The 19,045-nt window shown below is 42.3% G+C and overlaps 1 protein-coding gene across 7 annotated transcripts in view; it reads left to right on the plus strand.

Moving 5' to 3' along the window:
- The window catches only part of celf1 (cugbp, Elav-like family member 1), a 47,678-nt gene extending 29,191 nt beyond the window's left edge, over positions 1–18,487 (plus strand). For 4 of the 7 annotated variants that reach the window (XM_084350840.1, XM_084350838.1, XM_084350837.1 and 1 more), the window contains 4 exons: positions 163–276; positions 3,649–3,834; positions 5,141–5,284; positions 8,929–18,487. In XM_084350840.1, the coding sequence (XP_084206966.1) occupies positions 163–276; positions 3,649–3,834; positions 5,141–5,284; positions 8,929–9,056 (572 nt within the window). In that variant the 3' untranslated portion in view covers positions 9,057–18,487. Of the gene's footprint in view, positions 1–162; positions 277–3,648; positions 3,835–4,608; positions 4,630–5,140; positions 5,285–8,928 lie in introns of all 7 variants that reach the window. The other 3 variants (XM_084350839.1, XM_084350836.1, XM_084350835.1) reach the window with 1 other exon arrangement.
- Positions 18,488–19,045: the final 558 nt, after the last annotated feature.

Raw genomic sequence — 19,045 nt, forward strand, 5'->3', positions numbered from 1 at the left:
TTTTTCTCAAATTGCCCTTTAAAAAAATAGACACTGCAATTTAAGATATAGTCATAATGACAGTGTAACAATGCTGACATCACTGAGCACTGTCACACAGCTTTATCTCATGTTTTCCACTTGTGTTTATTATAATATTAACTGTAAATATTCCCTGAGCAGGCTCCTCCCCCACCTCCAGCAGCACCTCATCAGTGAACCCCATGGCCTCTTTAGGGGCCCTGCAGTCTCTGGCTGCTGGTTCTGGAGCTGGTCTCAACATGGGCTCCCTGGCAGGTACTAACCCTAAACTAAACTAGTACTTGTTTTCAGTCAGAACATATTCACTGATTACATTACTGTGAGGCAGAATGTTTTATGTAATTACTTGTGTGTTAAGAATTATAGAGGTATATTGGCAAGGTTGACTTGTACCAAACTCAGTACTACTAAGGATACCGACTGAATAACACTGGTACTACTAACATTTTGGTACCTGAGTGCACATCTTTGCAGTAATGTTAGAGAGAGTGAGGCAGAGTGAGACGTCTCCCCAAAACTCCACTGGCTGCATCCAAAATTCCTAACCAACATGCTGTTTAGTTCACTAAAACAGTGTGTTTATTACAGTTTGTCAGCTGTATACTCTCTATGGGGAAAAATTACAGCATGCTTTCTTTGATTCCGCTAGCTTGACGCTAACACATAATGGGAATTCACATTAACGTGCTAAGTCTAAGAGTTTAGCATCACTACCGTGGTAAAAGTATATTTACAAACGATCCGTTTCAATTGACATACTTAACATAAAATGACATGTTTGCTTATATTTACGAGCATTCACAGTATTTGAAATGCTCAGAAAACTGCTGACTTCACATAATTAACAGTCTGCGCTGTAGCACTGTAACACAGAGCCACTACAGCAAACTCAAAGGGTCAAATCGGCATCTCAAAATTCCCTATTGGTTTAAGATATAGCCACCACTAGTAGAGCCGTTGCGTGCCAGGAGAGGGCAGCACATATACACCTCGAAAGATATACATGTGCGTGAACACGCATGCACGAAATTAAACTTGTGTTTTCCAGCAGCAACCTCAATGGTTCTTCTCACAGGCGCATATCATTTTAAGACAAAACAAGTAACAAGGTTAAGTTACAATAAAGTTTAGTTACAGTGGATTTATAATGACTATAGCTTATAGACTTGTGTTAATAGTGTATAGTCAAAGCTGTAATACATAGTGAATTGTGATAATTATCTAACTAATTACCAGGCAGTAGAGCCAAAGCCAAAGTATTTAGTGTTTTTTCACATTCAAAATGTTCTATTTCTCATTCATGTTCATGTTATTTATGATATAGCCTCTTAATTTGTCTCTCAGAGTGCACCAAATTGATGCATTTAACTTTAGAATGTGCAAAAAACGAAAAATCTTTTGGGGGAGCATGGCCCCTGGACCCCCCAGGAGGACCCTAGTCCACCCACCATAGTCTCATGAAATCCTGTAGGAAACACTGCTGACATGTCTCTGGAATTGAATGATTGAACTAGTTAGACCTGAAATTACTTTATTTGTTATTACAGAGAGATTAAAGTACAGAAAAAAGGTACAGTTGGGTACCAGTATCGAATTCCAGGGCTCCGTTTCACAAAGCAGGTTTAGTGAAAACTCTTGAGTCTGTTAACCCTGAAATGAGGGAAACTCGAGTTTTCTGTTTCACAAAGGGAGGTAACTCAAACCAGAGAAAGAGGGGTAACTCTAGCCTGTTTCACAGAGAGAGGTAACTTAAGCTCTCGGTCGGTTACCATGGTAACATACTCTATGAACCTAACCTGGTCGGGACCAGGTTTTTCTCAACAAACCTCAAGTTTCTCTCTGTCTCTGCCCTCTTTCAGCCACGCACAGTATTTGATTTCCTCATTCATTCAGTCAGCAGGCGAGTTTTGGCGTAATATAGTTCTGCCATCTGTTTTTTGAGAAAATCATTGCAAAAATCAGTCAGTAGGCCTACATTAGAAGTTATATTAGGTGGCGACTATTTTCACTACCATGGCATGTCCTTTTGATAATGATCCCGTGGATGAAGGTGCAGCATTACTGCGCAGAGAATTAAATATTCGTCGGGAGATGATTATCAGACCGCGCATAGATGTTCTTGCATTTCCAGACAATTATCTTTTTGAGCGGTACCGTTTCACGTCACAGTCCATCATTTACATACACAACCTAATCCGTCCTTACATTTCCAACATTACCAACCGAAGTCATGCTCTCACATCCCAGCAGATATTGTGTGTTGCGCTGCGTTTTTTTGCAAATGGGAGTTTTTATATACAACGTCGGAGATGCACTTTACAAAAGTAAAAAAAGGTCATGAAAGGGAAATAAGTATTTTTATGAATAGGCTTAAAAAAAATATATAGATCCAGGCATATTACATTTTATAAAAGCACTTGTGTCTTGGGGGGTGAGGTCAGAGGATGAGCTCCCTCCAGGGATTCCCTCAGCCACTGGCCTTCCTAAATTCTGGCTTAGGGCCGGCTCCTCTGCCTCTGTTAGAGGTGGCGGTGCTGGGCCACCACCCGTTTTACGGGCATCTGCTTTCTTTTTGTTGGCTGAGTAGAAGTCTGTGTTAGTTTAAATAGGCTTAATTATTTAACAGAACATGATATAGATGGAAGAGACATTTATGTGTGTGAAAACAGCATTATGTTGGGAATAAAACAACTGTACAGTCAAACAGCCACTTAATATTTACTTTACAATGTAAAACATGATCAAAATGAGGTACCCCCATGAGATTATGCCAAGGTCTTACCTGTTTGAACAATGTTTTTATGTTTCATCTTAAGCTGCTGCCAAGTGCGCTTCTCCCCCGCAGGATTGCACCTAAATGAAATAAGTTAATAGGCTACCACTCAAGCAGTTTCCCCCTGTAATATTATTGTGATCGCAAAGGACTACATTTAAACTTACGCTTTGACCCGAGCAGCAATGTTCTCCCACTCAGAGTTCAAGGTTAGACTCAGAGTTTGTTGAACCTGCTTTGTGAAACGGACCCCAGGTATGTGAATTTGAACGGTACCCAACCCTGGTGTTGATGTTATTGTTGTCTGTAATTGCCATCAGACACACCAGCCTTCATATTGCTGCTCTTGGTTTTTCATAGTTTTATGCTGCCAGAACAACAGTAAGAAATCATAGAGAGCCTGCCATTTTGAAGACATAAGTATGGCCTCACTTAAGCTTCCTACAGGTGCTTATAATTGTGTCAGTGGAACACAACAGTTGTAAGAGATGTAAATGTGGCCGGTACTCACACTTGACGACATCACTGATCTGTAGAATTACATTTTATTTCACATTGTACTGCTAAGTGATAGAGCACTATAATGTACTCTAATTAAATCCCTTTTTTATTTATTTAATTAGTCATGTGAGCCATCTTTGACTATCTTGAAAAGTGGTCTGTACATAGTTTATTATTGCTGTTCGAGGCTTTGATCTACCATGTCTTGAAATTACTAAGCAGAGACAATGATTATGACTTACCCACTTATTGAACTACTGTGTTTTCTGATTAATTTTATATTGAACTCAACATTACTTAAGAGCTCACCTTTTCACCCATGTCATTTTTGTGTTCTTATAACTCTGTTGCAGGCATGGCAGCACTGAATGGCAGCCTTGGCTCTGGAGGCCTGTCTAATGGCTCAGGAAACACCATGGAGGCACTGAGCCAGGCCTACTCAGGCATTCAGCAGTATGCTGCCGCGGCTCTGCCCAGCCTGTACAACCAGAGCCTGCTGTCCCAGCAGAGTGTCTCAGCAGCAGGCAGCCAAAAGGAAGGTAGGTTCTCTGGGCTGGGAATAGAAAAAGGGTGTTAGACAGTACAGATGAAGTAAGAACAGAAAGAACTGGGGGCTATTTACTATTTAACTACTGTATATGAGCATTCTTCACACTATTTCTTTCTTCAGTCCAGTTCAGTCCAATTTGGATTCAAATTGACTAAACAAAAACTTGAAGAGCTGCTGGCCAATATGTGAGTTTAGACTATTTCCCCTAATGTGTCCACTAGGCTGCCATAGATTCCCTTTGCAGATCAAAGAAAAAAAAGCTAACAGTAATAGATGTTTTGAATAATGATGATGAATAATGAATAATAAGTTCCCCAGTATTTTGTGATGCTTGTTTAAAGGTGCAATATATAAGTTTACTTTTTGGTTACAAACATTCAAGACTTCCCTAAAATGAACAGTTTTTACCTTATGACATCTATGTATCGGAATGTTTAGCATGCTAACCAACTAGCCCTGACCTGTCCAGCTTCAAAACTTCTGTGCTAGTGATGTAAACACCAGCACATCTCCAGTGCTCTGAGCTCCCAGCACTGACTGCTAGCTGTATGGCTAACTGAGCTAACTAGATAACTGCAGCTGCAGTTGACAGCAGTTAGTGGTTGCTCTGGTGATATACTGTGAGCATGAATTCAAATGGCCAAGTCTTACATATTGCACCTTTTAAAGTACTGTTGTAGGCAGGTTGGTAGAGATGTGGGTGCTGTGTGTTGATCTCACCTTCTGCTAAGGATTCTGTCTTGTTTTAAATCTGCTGCGTCAGCAAGCGACAGTCGCAGCACCGGTAAGATGTCACCACCTTCTCTCTGACATGGCCTCTGATAATCATGTCAACCGATCCACTTTAAAACAAGCTAAAGTCCATAACAGAAGGCTTGTCCTTGTTCGTGTGTTAATGTTAGCCCTTCTTCTCAGATTATCTCATTTCAATCATTTGATTTCATTTTTTGATTTTTTATATTTCATGTCGTATAATACTATGGGGTCATGTGGTTGAAAAAATGTGATTGTGGAAATTCTAACTGGCAGACCTAGTGCACTGAAGAAAAGAAACGGTTCAGCAATCTGTGCACATGGGTTAACCGATGCAGGCATGGGAAAAAACAAAGTCTTCCCTCAGTTCATTAATCCGTTGACACACTTATCACATCAATATAATTTTAATACCACATGAGCCCTGAGGAGGGAACTTGATCATGACTATATTTTAAAGAATTAGGTTAAATTATTGAGTCATAGGTAGTTAAAATATGACTATGTTGAATGTTTGTATGGTTGACTCCTTGATTTGGCAGGTCCAGAAGGTGCCAACTTGTTCATTTACCACTTGCCCCAGGAGTTTGGCGACCAGGACTTGCTCCAGATGTTTATGCCCTTTGGAAATGTGATCTCTGCTAAAGTCTTCATTGACAAACAGACTAACCTCAGCAAGTGTTTTGGTGAGTTCATTCAAACTACTGAATATAAGACTTCTTGTGATCAAAAAAATATCTGAATCTGTTCCTCCAGAACCTTGCAGTGCTGTGTCTCAACGGCAGCTTCAAAGGTTTTAAGGCAGTATTATCTTAGCAGCTCAACAATGAGCACACAGCACCCCGATAGTTTGGTATTTGATTTGAAATGGACTTTACCTGCTTTACCTTATGGTGCCCAGCAGGTGGACTGAAAGGTGCAAACAGGTGGTTCATTCACATAATGTAGCACCAAGGAATTTGTTGGTATTTTGGTGGACAGTGGGTATTAGATGTTGAAGATACAGAAGATACAGTCAGGTCAGAAGTTTACACACACTTCTAAAGAACACGTATGTAGATCAGAGATATGTCTGTTTTTGACATGGTCGTATACAATAATCATTTGCATAATTTAAGCTCCCTACTTTTTTCTCACTGATGAGAGACAATGATATTATGAACACTTAATCGTCACACTATATCACTAAGTCAGTTAAAATTCAGGGATATCAATCTGTCACATTGGAAGCACAAGTGATTGTGAATCAATTTCACCTGCTCTGGTGCAAATGAAAGTGACAACAAGTGCAATGGAGAGGCAAAAGCAAGACAACCCCCAAAAAGGGAATGGTTTTGTATGTGGTGGCCACAGACAATTGCCCTCTCCTGATCCTTCCTGACTGATTCTTCTCAAGTTTTGTGTTCTGCTAGTGTACTTGTCACTACTGGTAGCATGAGTCGGTACCTGCAGCCCAATTACTGTAGGTTGCACAGGTAGTCCAGCTCCTCCAGGATCAATACGTGCGGTCGCAAGAAGGTTTGCTGTGTCTCCTAGCACAGTCACAAGAGCATGGAGGAGATACCAGGAGACCGGCCGTTACTCAAGGAGAGCTGGACAGGGCTGTAGAAGGGCATCAATCCTGCAGCAGCCGCCATTAGCGTCCCGTTCTCTTCACAGATGAGAGAAGGTTTACACTGAGCACAGGTGACAGGCGTGAAAGAGTCTGGAGACACCGTGGTGAACATTATGCTGCCTGTAACATCATCCAGCATGACCCGTTTGGCTGTGGGTCAGTGATGGTCTGGGGAGGCATGTCCTTGGAGAGTTGCCTGACTGCTGTTAGGTACCTTGATTTAATCCTTAGAGCGATTGTAAGACGTTACGCTGCTGCAGTGGGCCCTGGGTTCCTCCTGGTGAATTGGGTCCTGGGTTCCTCCTGGTGCAGTGGGCCCTGGGGTTCCTCCTGGTGCAGTGGGCCCTGGGTTCCTCCTGGTGCAGGACAATGCCTGGACTCATATGGCCAGAGTGTGTAGGCAGTTCCTGATGACGAAGGCATTGATGCCACTGACTGGCCCTCTCGTTCCCCTGACCTAAATCAAATTGAGCACCTATGGGACGTTATGTATCGGTACATCCGACGACGCCAAGTACGGCCACATACTGTCCAGGAGCTCACTGATGCCCTGATCCAGGTCTGGGAGGAGATCCCCCCCAGGACACCATTGGCGTCATCAGGAGCATGCCCAGACAATGTTGGGAGTGCATACAGGCACGCGAGGGCCATACACACTACTGAGTCACATTATAAGTTGGATCAGCCTGTGATTTCAGTCATTACTTTGATTTTCGTTTTGATTTTGAATCCAGCCCTCAGTGTGTTGATGATTTTGGTTTCCATTGACCGCTGTTACATCATTTTGTTCTCAAGTGAAGACATCAGTAAAAATTTTCAACTTGAACAATTCATTCATCAAGATCTGATGTGTGTTTTAAGTGTTCCCTTAATTGTTTTGAGCAGTGTAGATACATTACCTCATCACCATACATGCTGGAAAAAGGTATTTAAAAAATGGAACAGTATTAGAAACTTGTTGTTCCTCACTTCCAAGACAAATGCATGCCCTAGCCAGATCAAAATCTTTAGGTGGCAGTGATGCTTATAATGCTTTTGTCCACAGGGGCAGCCAGAATGAACAAATAATGAAACAAACTTCCTTGTAGCTGCTTTAATTAAACAGTCCTGAAACTTCAAAAGTTTAGAACAACTGACTGAGAATAACTCAGCCTAGTGTCTGTATTTGTACTTTTACACATCCATTTATGTTGTCATACATGTTCACATTTTATTCTTGGTGTTATTGCTTAAAATCATACTTGTGATGGATTTTTAGGATAGTTCTTACAAGCCACTAATGCTGACCCCTCTGCACAACACTGCACTATTACTAGACAAATACAACGGCCTGTTTATCTGCTACTAATATTCTACTAAGAGCTAATAAAGAATCCGAGTTGTATTCATCAAGTTGTAGTGATGACAGTGGAATTTATTGGTAGTATTTTTACCTTCAGTAAGAAAGCTTTTTTGCTTTGAACCAAGGAGTTTTTTCCCAAAATGCATACATTTTGTCCCCAATCACTCACACTGAAATTGCTTTAAAGAAATAGTTCACTCTAGAACGAAATTCAGTCATTATCGACTCACCCTCATGCTGATGAGAAATCCGGTGTAGTTTTATATTCCTCAAAGTGCAGCTGGAGACCCGCGGGGGTACCGTCCTGCTGCAAAAATCCATATAATGGGCGTCAATGGTGCCCGAGACGAAAAGGTCCATAAAACTACACAAAAACTTTGTAATATTCCTCCATACTGCTCGTCCTGAAGTGGCGACATCCAGAGTTTACTCGAAACGACGTCATTTAGTACATTTTTCTAGCCTAAACAGTCACTATACTATGTTTGCCTGGAGGCACGCTCCCGCTTGCATGCAAGAACCCTCGCACCCGCTCGCACTACGGAAGCCGTAGTCCGAAGCTGAAGTCCTCGGACATTTTTTTTTTTTCTTTCAAAGTTTCAAATCACTAGTACAGGCAGATCCCTCTTGTGTTTGTGTGTCGCTTGGTCGCTCACAGCTGGATGTAAATACTGGTGTGTATGTATCTCGAGTTCTCGTTGATCTTGTCTGGCACTGCTTCCGTAGTGCGAGCGGGTGTGAGGGAGAAATGCGTACGCGTGCGAGCGTGCCTCCAGGCAAATATAGTATAGTGACTGTTTAGGCTAGAAAAATTTACTAAATGACGTTGTTTCGAGTAAACTCTGGATGCCGCCACTTCAGGACACTTGGATTGCAGCGGACGAGTTTTTGTGTAGTTTTATGGACCTTTTCGTCTCGGGCACCATTGACGCCTGTTATATGGGTTTTTGCTACAGGACGGTACCCCCGCGGGTCTCCAGCTGCACTTTAAGGAATAAAAAACTACACCGGATGTCTCATCAGCATGAGGATGAGTCAATAATGACTGAATTTCGTTCTAGAGTGAACTATTCCTTTAAGGAGGGATCCCTTCAGGGCATTGTGGACTAGAGAAAGTAGTACAGCAAGCAAAACCAATTACAATATACATATAAGGTACATATAGCCACCTGACTATTGTTATGAGAGAGATTTAAAGCAAGTGAACATAGCTTAATGCTGGAGTTATGTGTGATTGAATATGTTAAGCTTTTGCTTAGTTATTCTTGCGGATATTGTAAGGATTTTTTATTCACAATAATTCTTGTTAAATGGAAAAAATGAGAAATTATTTTATCTTCTGTTTCCATTGATTGCTTCTATTTCTCTTCCAGGCTTTGTGAGCTATGACAACCCCGTGTCATCACAGGCAGCCATCCAGTCAATGAATGGTTTCCAGATTGGTATGAAGAGGCTGAAAGTGCAGCTGAAGCGTTCAAAGAATGACAGCAAGCCCTACTGAAGGTGCTGAGGCACTGCAGACTTAGTTAGGCAGGGTGGTGTTATGGTAAGTGGAGTATGAATACGCAACTAAGACTGGTCCACTCAGAAACTTGTCTGTGCATTATGGGGTGATGTCTGCTGCGCTGCCACACCTGGTCATTAGAACGTGCCCAGGCAAAGAGACACATGACGCTACATGCAAGATTTTTCAGGCTAGACTGGATTCTTCCTGTGTTATGTTGTGGTTTATGCACTTTGTTTTCCTTTTAACAAAACAGGTGTATTTTCATTTAAGTTTGAATGTTTGCTGTGGTACATAATACACATATGAGTTGAGTGTTAGGGTGTGTTGCACATTCACAGTCAGGTGCCAAATCCTTGTGTTTTTACTTCCTGTTCTCCTTCCCCTGCACCACCCAGACCCAGCATCAAATTCATGAAAGCAGGCAGCAGCTGGAAAAGACAGAACTACATGTCATTAGGAAGCAGAAATCATAACTAGTTTTTTTTTAATATTTTCACAAACCGAAATGTGTGGTTTTCCCTAAGTATGTATTAGATAATTGTATTATCTCTTGAATTGAAACAATGTATGTGATACCCACCCAAATTAGTCAAAAGGCTTAATGTAAGGTAAGTTAGAGAAGGAGGAGCTCCACCAAAACATGCAGATGGCATTCAGAAGATATTTGTCCTCATTCTGCATCTGCACAACACTTTCTGTTGATAGAGCAAGGAGCATCATACTCAGATGGTTATCTCTGTTAACTGGACTGCCAAGTGTTTCTTCCATCTAAAGATTACACATTGATGCTAGTTTATATCTGATTTGTTGTCTGGGTGTAGTGACAGTTGCATGGCTCACACTTATCGAGTGGCCTCAGGTGGGTGGCTACACATTTGTGAATGGATTGTCTTGTATCCAAACATTGGCTGGATTTGATTTCTGCATGCACATCATAGCCTTTACTATATTTTTCTTTATTTGATGGTTGGAGCATTTCTAATGCTGTTGATGTTGCATGTAGTGAAGCAGTTGTGAAGTATAGACTTTTCCGGAGGACTAAACCCAGCATGATTTGGTGGTGCTCCTCCTGTGCTTCTGCACTCTGGTGATAGGTTGGGCTGATGTGGCTGTGAAGACCAACTGTCAGCTGTTGCTAGCATAACTGTGAAATTTGGCAATAAAAACAAACAGCATAGGCTTGTTCCACTCATCTTAATATCCAAGAGTCTGTCTACTGCAGATGTAATGCTTTGTATGAATACATTTTATGGTTTTAGTTAGTTTCAACCTTGAATCCAGGTGTTTTGTAATAAATCAACATCATCCCTCAGCTACTGTCCTGCTAGCTAGCTGCTAGCTAATCTATAGAGGGCTACACCACTATGTCTCTCACTGAATATCTTCTGTGATTGGAGAATTCATATAAATGTCAAATTGCTAAAGACAAACCTGTTAGTTGCTTAAACTTGCAAGAATGTGTGTTTTTTTTTATAGAACTAGAAAGCGGAAAAATTGTTGAGATGTATATTTACTATTATGCCTTTTCTATTTTTATATAGGTTTTATACTTCCCCTGTGTGTCGGGGAACTATTTATTGCCTAAATTATTTATCTGAATTGAAATTATTTTGAAAAACAAATGTTAAGTCCAACAACTCCATTTGATCTCCTGGTGTGTGTCCTTTCCTTGCCTGTTAAGCGTTGTTTCCTTCTGGTAATGTGTACTACTGTCTTGTCATGTGGCATGGACTGTGTGTGTAGGATCCATCAGTGCTTCTACAGACCCCCCTCTCTGTTACACATGCCTTCATCTCTGAATAAATCACTCATTTTCCACAAACACAGGGAGCATAGTTTATTCTAAAATTCAATGTCATCATGTTGGTCCTGTCTTTCCATTCGATTTAATAGTCATCCTCTGTTTTGTTAACAACTTTACACTAGGTGAAGTCCTGGGTGTATTTCTAATCGTAGAACTAGTTTGAAAACCGATTCCAGGTCCATAGATTGAGGGAAAATATGAGTGATATGAGTATGACCGGGGTGCTCAGAGAGTTTCTCACTGCTCCAGGGTCAGTCATAGTCTATGTAATATTGTCCCATTTTAATGTTATGTTTGCGCTGGAAGTTTCTTGGTATATTGTGTACCAAAGCATTCTTGCTATTGCACAAAAATCATGATTATGTATCAGGGAATTTGTAGTTGTAGCTGATCCAGCTGTGTCTTGTTTTAAGACCACTGTTTGGTTTTAAGGTTGTTTAATAGCGGTAAGGTCCTGGATGACTTGTAAATCATTCATCACATAAAATGTACTACTGAAAAACTACAGCAGGATGTGAATAATAGTAAGCCAGGCATGAACTTCACTGTCAGTTGTTATTAGCAGCCAGGATGTTGTTGATCACTGTTCCAGATAAATGGGTTTACATTGCAAGTTTGTAGATCTTTGTTGAAATGAAGTATTACAACAGTTACGTGAACCCATCAAAGAACTTGGCTAGGTTTACCACTACTATTTATACTTTGTGAATTTACGGCCTTTATTTTTCTAACTTTACAATCATCCGGTGTGTTTCTCTGGTACTGTTCTGTTATTAGGACTGACCTGAGGGCAATGTAGCAGTCAGCTCACTGTCAGCCACTTGAGGGCAACTTCCTGATGATACACTTAATAACTTAATGAGAATCAGTAGTGTAAGAACAGCCATGTGTAAATGGAAAGACAAAAGTTACATCTCTTTACTGGAAGTCATGTATAATTTTTATCGACCAATTTTTAAAATGCATGATGTGTAGTTTCAGATGTGTTTTTCCTTCTCTTCCAGGCAGACTTGGTTTTCACTCATTTCTTTATGGCATGAAAATGAAATTGTATATACTATAGAATGAAGGTTACAAATGTAACCACGGTTCTATGTACCCTGGATGACTGCCAGAGCCAGTGCTTATCACTGGATATCTTCCATTTCGCGCACAAGCAGGTCGAGTATTTATCTCAACAAAGTCACGTGTTACCTTGGCTGACCCCTGACCAGGTATACCACCGGTGTCATCCGGGCGATCAGTTCCACCGAGTCTTCTCGTGACTCACAAGATTCCAAGTGACTAGAACCATGGTTACACTCGTAACCTTCATTCTCTTTCACCCTTCCTGACTGGCAGTGGTTATCACTGGATGACTTATGGCATCAGAGTCACGAGGAATCAGAGTACTCACCTCATAAGGATTTAGCAGAGGAGCTCGGCTGAAGAACCACACACAATAGATGGGGGGTGGCCACATTCACTCTGTAGTATCTGGAAAATGTGCTGGCCGATGCCCACGGGGCCATAGCACAGATGTCCTCCAAGGGCACACCTCTCCAGATTGCCCATGACATGGAGACACTCCTGGTAGAGTGACACTTTACCCCAGATGGTACAGCACGACCTGTCGCACTGTATGCGTAAGCGATGGCATCCACTACCCAATGGGACAGGCACTGTTTGGAGAGAGCGCAACCTTTCTTAGCACCACCATAAATGACAAAGAGCTGTTCTGACCGCTGTATGCATGCGGTAGCTTGCACCTAAGCTTCTAGGGTGCACACTGTGTCTTGACTTGCCTTCTCCCCAATGGGGGGGTCAAACTGTCTGGATAGTTTGACCCCCCTGGATAGGCTGGTTGAGGTGTGAGCGTGCCAGCACCGTAAGGAGGAATGCTGTATTTGGCCACAGAGTGACAACTCAGCTATCTGGGTTCCACTTCAGACAGGTATTGCTCACAGACGAGGCATGTATCTCTACAACACACTTTGCTGAAGTGATGGCCAGAAGAAATGCTGTTTTGACAGACACTCATTTGAGCTCTGGCTCTACTAAGGTTTCAAGGGGAGGCAGGCCTAGGGCATCGAACACCAGGGGCAGGGCCCATACAGGAGCCCATGGGGCACATAGAGGATGTAATCTCAGGGCCCCCTTTAAAAAGAGGGACACCAACTTGTTGCCTCCTATTGTGTCATTATCAGCCTTAACATGCTGTGAAGAAATGGCAGCCACATACACCCTCAGGGTAGAGGGAGATCAGCCCTGGCCCAGGAGGGATTGCAGAAACTAAAGGATCGTAGGCACAGAGCGTTGTACTGGGTTTTCTTTCTGAACTGCACACCAGTCAGAGAACAAACTCCACCTGTTTTGGTACTGCATGTGTGTGGAAGGTGCCCTGACATTCAGAATAGTAGCCTTGACTGGCACTATGCACTCGCTCAGCAGTGGATTGGGCCCTCCAGCGGCCATACCTTCAGCTGAAGGCGACAAGGGTCGGGATGCCACACCCTACCCCCCAGCTAAGACAGGATTTCCTTCCTGCTGGGGAGGCGCCATGGCATGCCACAGTGGAGTCGGTGCAGCAATGAAACCAAGTCCTGGCTGGCCAGAAGGGGGCCACCAGAAGTGACCCCAATTTAGCACCTTGAGCAGTGTTAGCAAAATTAAGGACAATGGAGGAAAGGCATAGAGAAGACACTCAGACCACCTGTGAGCCAGAGCATCCTGGCCCAGAGGGCTGGTGTTCTTTATCAGGGAAAACCAGAGGGACCCCAAGAGACCCCAGATGCTCTGCACCACCTCTGGATGAAGCCGTCACCGTCAGGAAGCACCTGAGAGGGGTGAGCCGGTGGCTAGGAGCTGCCTCTGGGGGCAGATACGGAACCCCTAGGCCTACCAGAGGGTGGCATGTCCCAGCCCCACTGGGACAGCACGGAGGGTCCTCCAACATGTCTCAGACAACGGCAACTGTGCTAGCCAAACCTGACAGCAAGTCTGAACCAAAGTGGACATTAGACGCCCCAGTTTCCCTCGACATGAGAGCAAAGGGCTGCAATGAAGCATCACTCAGGCTAATGGAGGATGTGTCAAGTGCAGTCTGCTGCAAGGAAGCGGAGAGAGCAAGCATGAGGTAATAGAGGGAGTTGCCGATACGGCCCTTATACGCCCCTGCATCGTATGCCTTAGAGAGGAGGTCATCTCTGACCCGACATTGAGGTCGAGGACACCTGGCATCCGACCTCAGAGCCTCATCAGGGGAAACTATTAGGGAAAATGATGGTAGGTTCAATAGCTGGTGTGCAGCCAAGGCCAAATTTGGCCGTATCCTACATGGCCGCCAGAGTCCGTGCATCAGACGTTGAGCAGGAGAGCGCCTTAGTGTCCTTCCAGCTTGCATGCAGCTCCTTCAGATATTCTTCGGAAGGTGGAACAGAAAAGGTGGCAGGGGCCGAAGTGCACCTGAAAAACGCAATTGCAGGCGAGCCAGTGCCATGTGAACGACAGAACTCATAGAGCCGTCCTCCAAACCTTCCATAGAACTTCAAGCTGAGGAACATGAACCAGGTTCGGACACAGGGGAGGGCCCCTCCTGACCATAGTCATTGAAGAGAGCAGCTGAAGCTGCTAACAACATGACATCTTCCTCCAACACCAGCTCATGCATGGGTGGAGTGGACGAGCCAGCATCCTCCGAAGTAGCACTAGGATGGAGGGACAGGAGGAGAGACTTCATCTTGGCCAGCTCAGTGGAGTGGTTAGCCAATCCACCTTAGAAAACAGCTTGTCAGACTTTGCCTTCTTCCTGGGGGGAGCACCTGCAGCCTCCGTTGCACGACACCTGGGTTGAACAAGTTGGGCTGAAGTTAGTTGCTCTGAGAAGGGGATGCCGGCCTCACCCATTAGATGCTCCACGTCGCCCAGTCTAGCAGAGGCTGCAATTCATGCAGGGTCCTAAGTTAGAGCGACAGCACTCTGCTAATTGTGAACAAGATACGAAACAAAATACCACACTACAGTGAGAGGGGAGCGGGGACAGTCTCTTCACCGGCACAGTAAGTGTCAAATCATGCTGATATCAAATGCACTAAGTTAGCCTGGGCGAGAGCACATTGCAAACTGTGAGAACAGGATGTAATTCAGTGTACATCGCACAGAGGCGGAACACTCTCTTCACCGTATCAATTAGTCTTAGCTGAGACCAGCGGAGCTGTGCTAGCTACCACTTATTTAGCCTGAGCGAGAGCACTCTGCTAATTGTGATCAAGATATGAAATAATGTACTCACACTATAGTGAGAGGGGAGCGAAAACACTCTCTTCACCGATACCATACGTAACATTAGGCAGTATGAGCCAACAACGAGCAGACACACTCTCGCGCACCGCTGATGAACTGTTAGCAAGAGCAGGAGCACTCCCCTAATCATCAAAACAACAAGGATACAAGAAGCAATATATTCAGAATCAGGAACGAGGACGCTCCTCTCACTGACACACCTAGCTATATAATGCCAATTGATCTTACCGATTGATGTCCACAGGTGAAACAGGTACTTATCACGCTGTTTGAAACGGAGGCAGTGATTTAACTTAATGCTACTACAGCAGTTGACCTGCATAAGCGAGAAGGTGATAAGGAACTGATCGCTTGGATAACACCAGTAGTTATACCTGGTCAGGGGTCATCTGAGGTCACACGTGACTTTGATGATAAAAATACTCCTGTATACCTGTGTGTGCATGAGATGGAGGATATCCAGTGATAAGCACTGCCTCTGGCAGCCAGGAAAGATGAAATAGAAAGTGCATGAAATGGTCTAATCCAGGGGTGCCCAAACCTTTTCCCTTGGGGGGCCACTATTTAAATTTTACGGTGGCCACTGGACAAAGCAAATACCTAGGCTATAGAAAAGATGCAAAATGGCACAAGGATCCTAAGTTCTCTTGTTGCACCTTTTTCACAGCAGGCATTTTGACATGAAATAGTAGATTGACAAGTGTTACTAATCATGTTAATTAGGGCTCAGAGAACAAAACCTTTGTTGTTGTTTGCCATTAGTAACACCTGTTTATCTACTATATCATGTCAAAATGCCTGCTGTGAAAAAGGTCTATTTACTGACCTACAGTTTCACTCTGCCTGCCCTGCTCAGATTATGAAAAGTATTTAATAATTAGGGATCCATATTTAAAGAGTGTTTCTACCTCAAATTTAGAAGGAAAAAAATCAAAAAACTATGTTGAGTCATATCATATATATATATATATATATTTATTTATTTATTAAATTTTTTTCTATTTTACTGTCATGAATGGGGAAAGACATACTTTTTTTGATTACGATTTATTTGTGCCATTAATAACAATGTCGATTTAAAAGACAATTTTTCAAGTCAAGAAAGTCGCAGTTTTTTGTAAAAAATAGTCAAATTCCATTTAGGTTTATGTAAAACTGCTCAGTGAACTTTGGTCAGTATACATCGCCAACACCACCATAGCCATCACCTTGGCACAGAAAAAGTATTTAAAAAAAAGTTTACATCTGGCCACATTGACAACTGCAGGTATGCAAAAGGAGAGTTGGTCAGTTTTGTGAGTTAGCTAATATATGGGATCAACTCTTCAAGGTTTTTGTGAACATTAAACAAGACATGTTACTTACGTGACTGTTGGGTGTGTAGTCGTTCTAGTTGTGTGTTTTCACAGTCTTTATACTTAATTAGTTTTATGACAGCATTCACTACCATATATATTTTTATTCTGAAATAAGGTCCCATGGTGGTCCACAGGAGGGGGAGGGACTTTGCCTCGCTATTAATTTTGATAAATTAGTTTCTTTTTTTCTTCTAGACACTACTTATGGCGAAACTTATGGCGGTCCACTTTGGTCAGCCAAATCCATCCAAGTGAAAAACAAGTCTGTATCTATCTTTGTCAAAGTTGCATTTTGAAATGCAGCAAACTGCAATACAACTGAATAAATAAGATTCAGTAATATAACTTTAAGCAAAATCAAACAGCTGACATTCACAGTGAAGAATTTCACATCTCACACAGTTTCAAGAGTCTGCTGATAGATTTTCATATCCATTATTCAAGTGAATGGAAACTAGTGACTGCTTTGAATTGTAGCAAAAATCCTTCCACAAATCTAAAGCAAAACAACACGATTTGCACAATGGTTAGCTTTTTTGTTCTTGAATATTTAAATTTGTAGTAAATGGGATAAAAAATGCAAAACTATGGCAATATAATACCTATTTTAGTGCCGTAGTTATAATACTATAATACCTATTTTACTTACTTTAATTATTAGTCAACTATTTATGATAATTGATTATGAAAGCTCAGTGTACACAAAGTAAGTCATTATTCCAGTGGCACTCCCCAGCCTCCATACATGAATAGATATGGACTGGTCTGGCAGCCTGGCGTGACCTGTCCCTGATCCTTTGCTGGTGTGCGTGTGTGTGTGTGTGTGTGTGTGTGTGTGTGTGTGTGTCTGTGTGTGTGTGTGTGTCTGTGTCTGTGTGTGTGTGTTTGTGTTTGTGTATTTGTTGTTGTCATCCACCTCAGTTTCTGGTAGCATGTGGCTCATCCTCACTCTGTCCCTGACACTGATTGTTGAGTGTTTAGACTGTGATCGACCCCACATAGTGATGATCATTCTTGGTTTCTTTTCTCTCTGTCTGTCTGTGTTCCATTGCTGTTTAACCTAGGTTTGTCTCCCTGTTGTGTTTTTCTTTTTGTTTTTTTCTAGATCTCTTCCTGTTTGCCCCTAGCATGTTGATGTGGCGTCACAGTTCATCGTCCAGTCCTTGTCTTCTGCGCTTCTCTGATGCTTCCAAATTCACTTTTGACCTTGTGTTTGACATTGATTACGTAGAGGTTTCGTTTTGTTGTTTCCCATATGTCCTCTTAGCTGCCAACAGGGGCACTAGAAAGACTGCCACTGAACATGTTTGAAAGTTAAATCTGAATTATTACAAACAAAAAGAGTATCTATTTTTCTAGAACTGACTAATAATAACCACTAGATTGTTGCAAAGCTTGACATGAGTCTGACCTTTAACTTTGTTTTATCTCCTGTGTTGTGGAGCAGTCCTCCCAGTGCCCCCATCCTCTGGTTTTGTTGTGTTTTTTGTGTGAAAGCAGCTTATCTCTCTAGGCAATGTTGTGTATGAGTGTTGGTATGTGTCTCCTAAGTTCGGGAAACTTTTCAAGCAGTGATCACGTGTTGTTGGACATTTGTAATTTAATGCTAGGCTAGCTAAGGGTTCATCCTCGGGAGTTCCCATCTGAGTGATGTTATAAGGAGGTAACATTTATTGTCATTGTAAAAATCAGATTTTACTTTAAGCCTGTCGGCACACCACCACAAGCACATGATGCTGTTCTGCTCTTTTTTTGTGTGGAGAATCAGACACAAAGACTTTTGTCACAGTATATTTAGTATGCATGTTTTTTTTAATATCTGCACTGAAATTCTTGGCAAAATGTGATCTAGTTTGTGTTAAGTTAAAAATGATGAATAAACTGGTGCCAAATGTTTTGCACAATCAGTTTTTCCCCCTTTTATTTGACTTGCTTTACTGGTCAGAGGTTGGTTGGTGAGGCAGGTGGCATCATGTACAGCAGCTGTAACTGAAGAACTGACTCAGGCTTGATGTCAAATTGACCGCTTGCAACATTAAATCATTTTTTGTGGAGTTATATATACCAAGAGAGCTTGCAGACCAATATCAAACACAAGTGACCTACTCCTAAGCAGTGCTATGTTACTGTTTGTGTGCATTCATTGACCCGACAGGTCGACACTCATTTAGGCTGCAGACTGTTTCCCTGACCAGTGGACCAGCAATGTGACTTGAGAGTGTAACTAGTCATCCATGATCTCCTTGTGCTTGAATAAAACGTTATTATACAGGTCCCATATTTTCCAACAGTTTTCCTGACAGAAACAGAAATGAGACTGTAAACAAATCATAGAAGGTTTACTGGAGTGTGGAACTTGGTAGAAAATTAAGGGGAAAATGATGAAATTAAGTTAATTTGATTCATTTTAAATCAATACATTCCTGTTATTTGCTAGTTTGACCCACAGAGTCCTTTAGTACAGTCGAGTACAGCAGGTCAGCTGAGCAAACAAAATGTGAAATGTGTCTACTGAATTAATCTTGTTCTTAATTGCAACG

Source organism: Pagrus pagrus, assembly GCF_965226575.1.
Source record: "Pagrus pagrus genome assembly, chromosome: 1".
NCBI lineage: Eukaryota > Metazoa > Chordata > Actinopteri > Spariformes > Sparidae > Pagrus > Pagrus pagrus.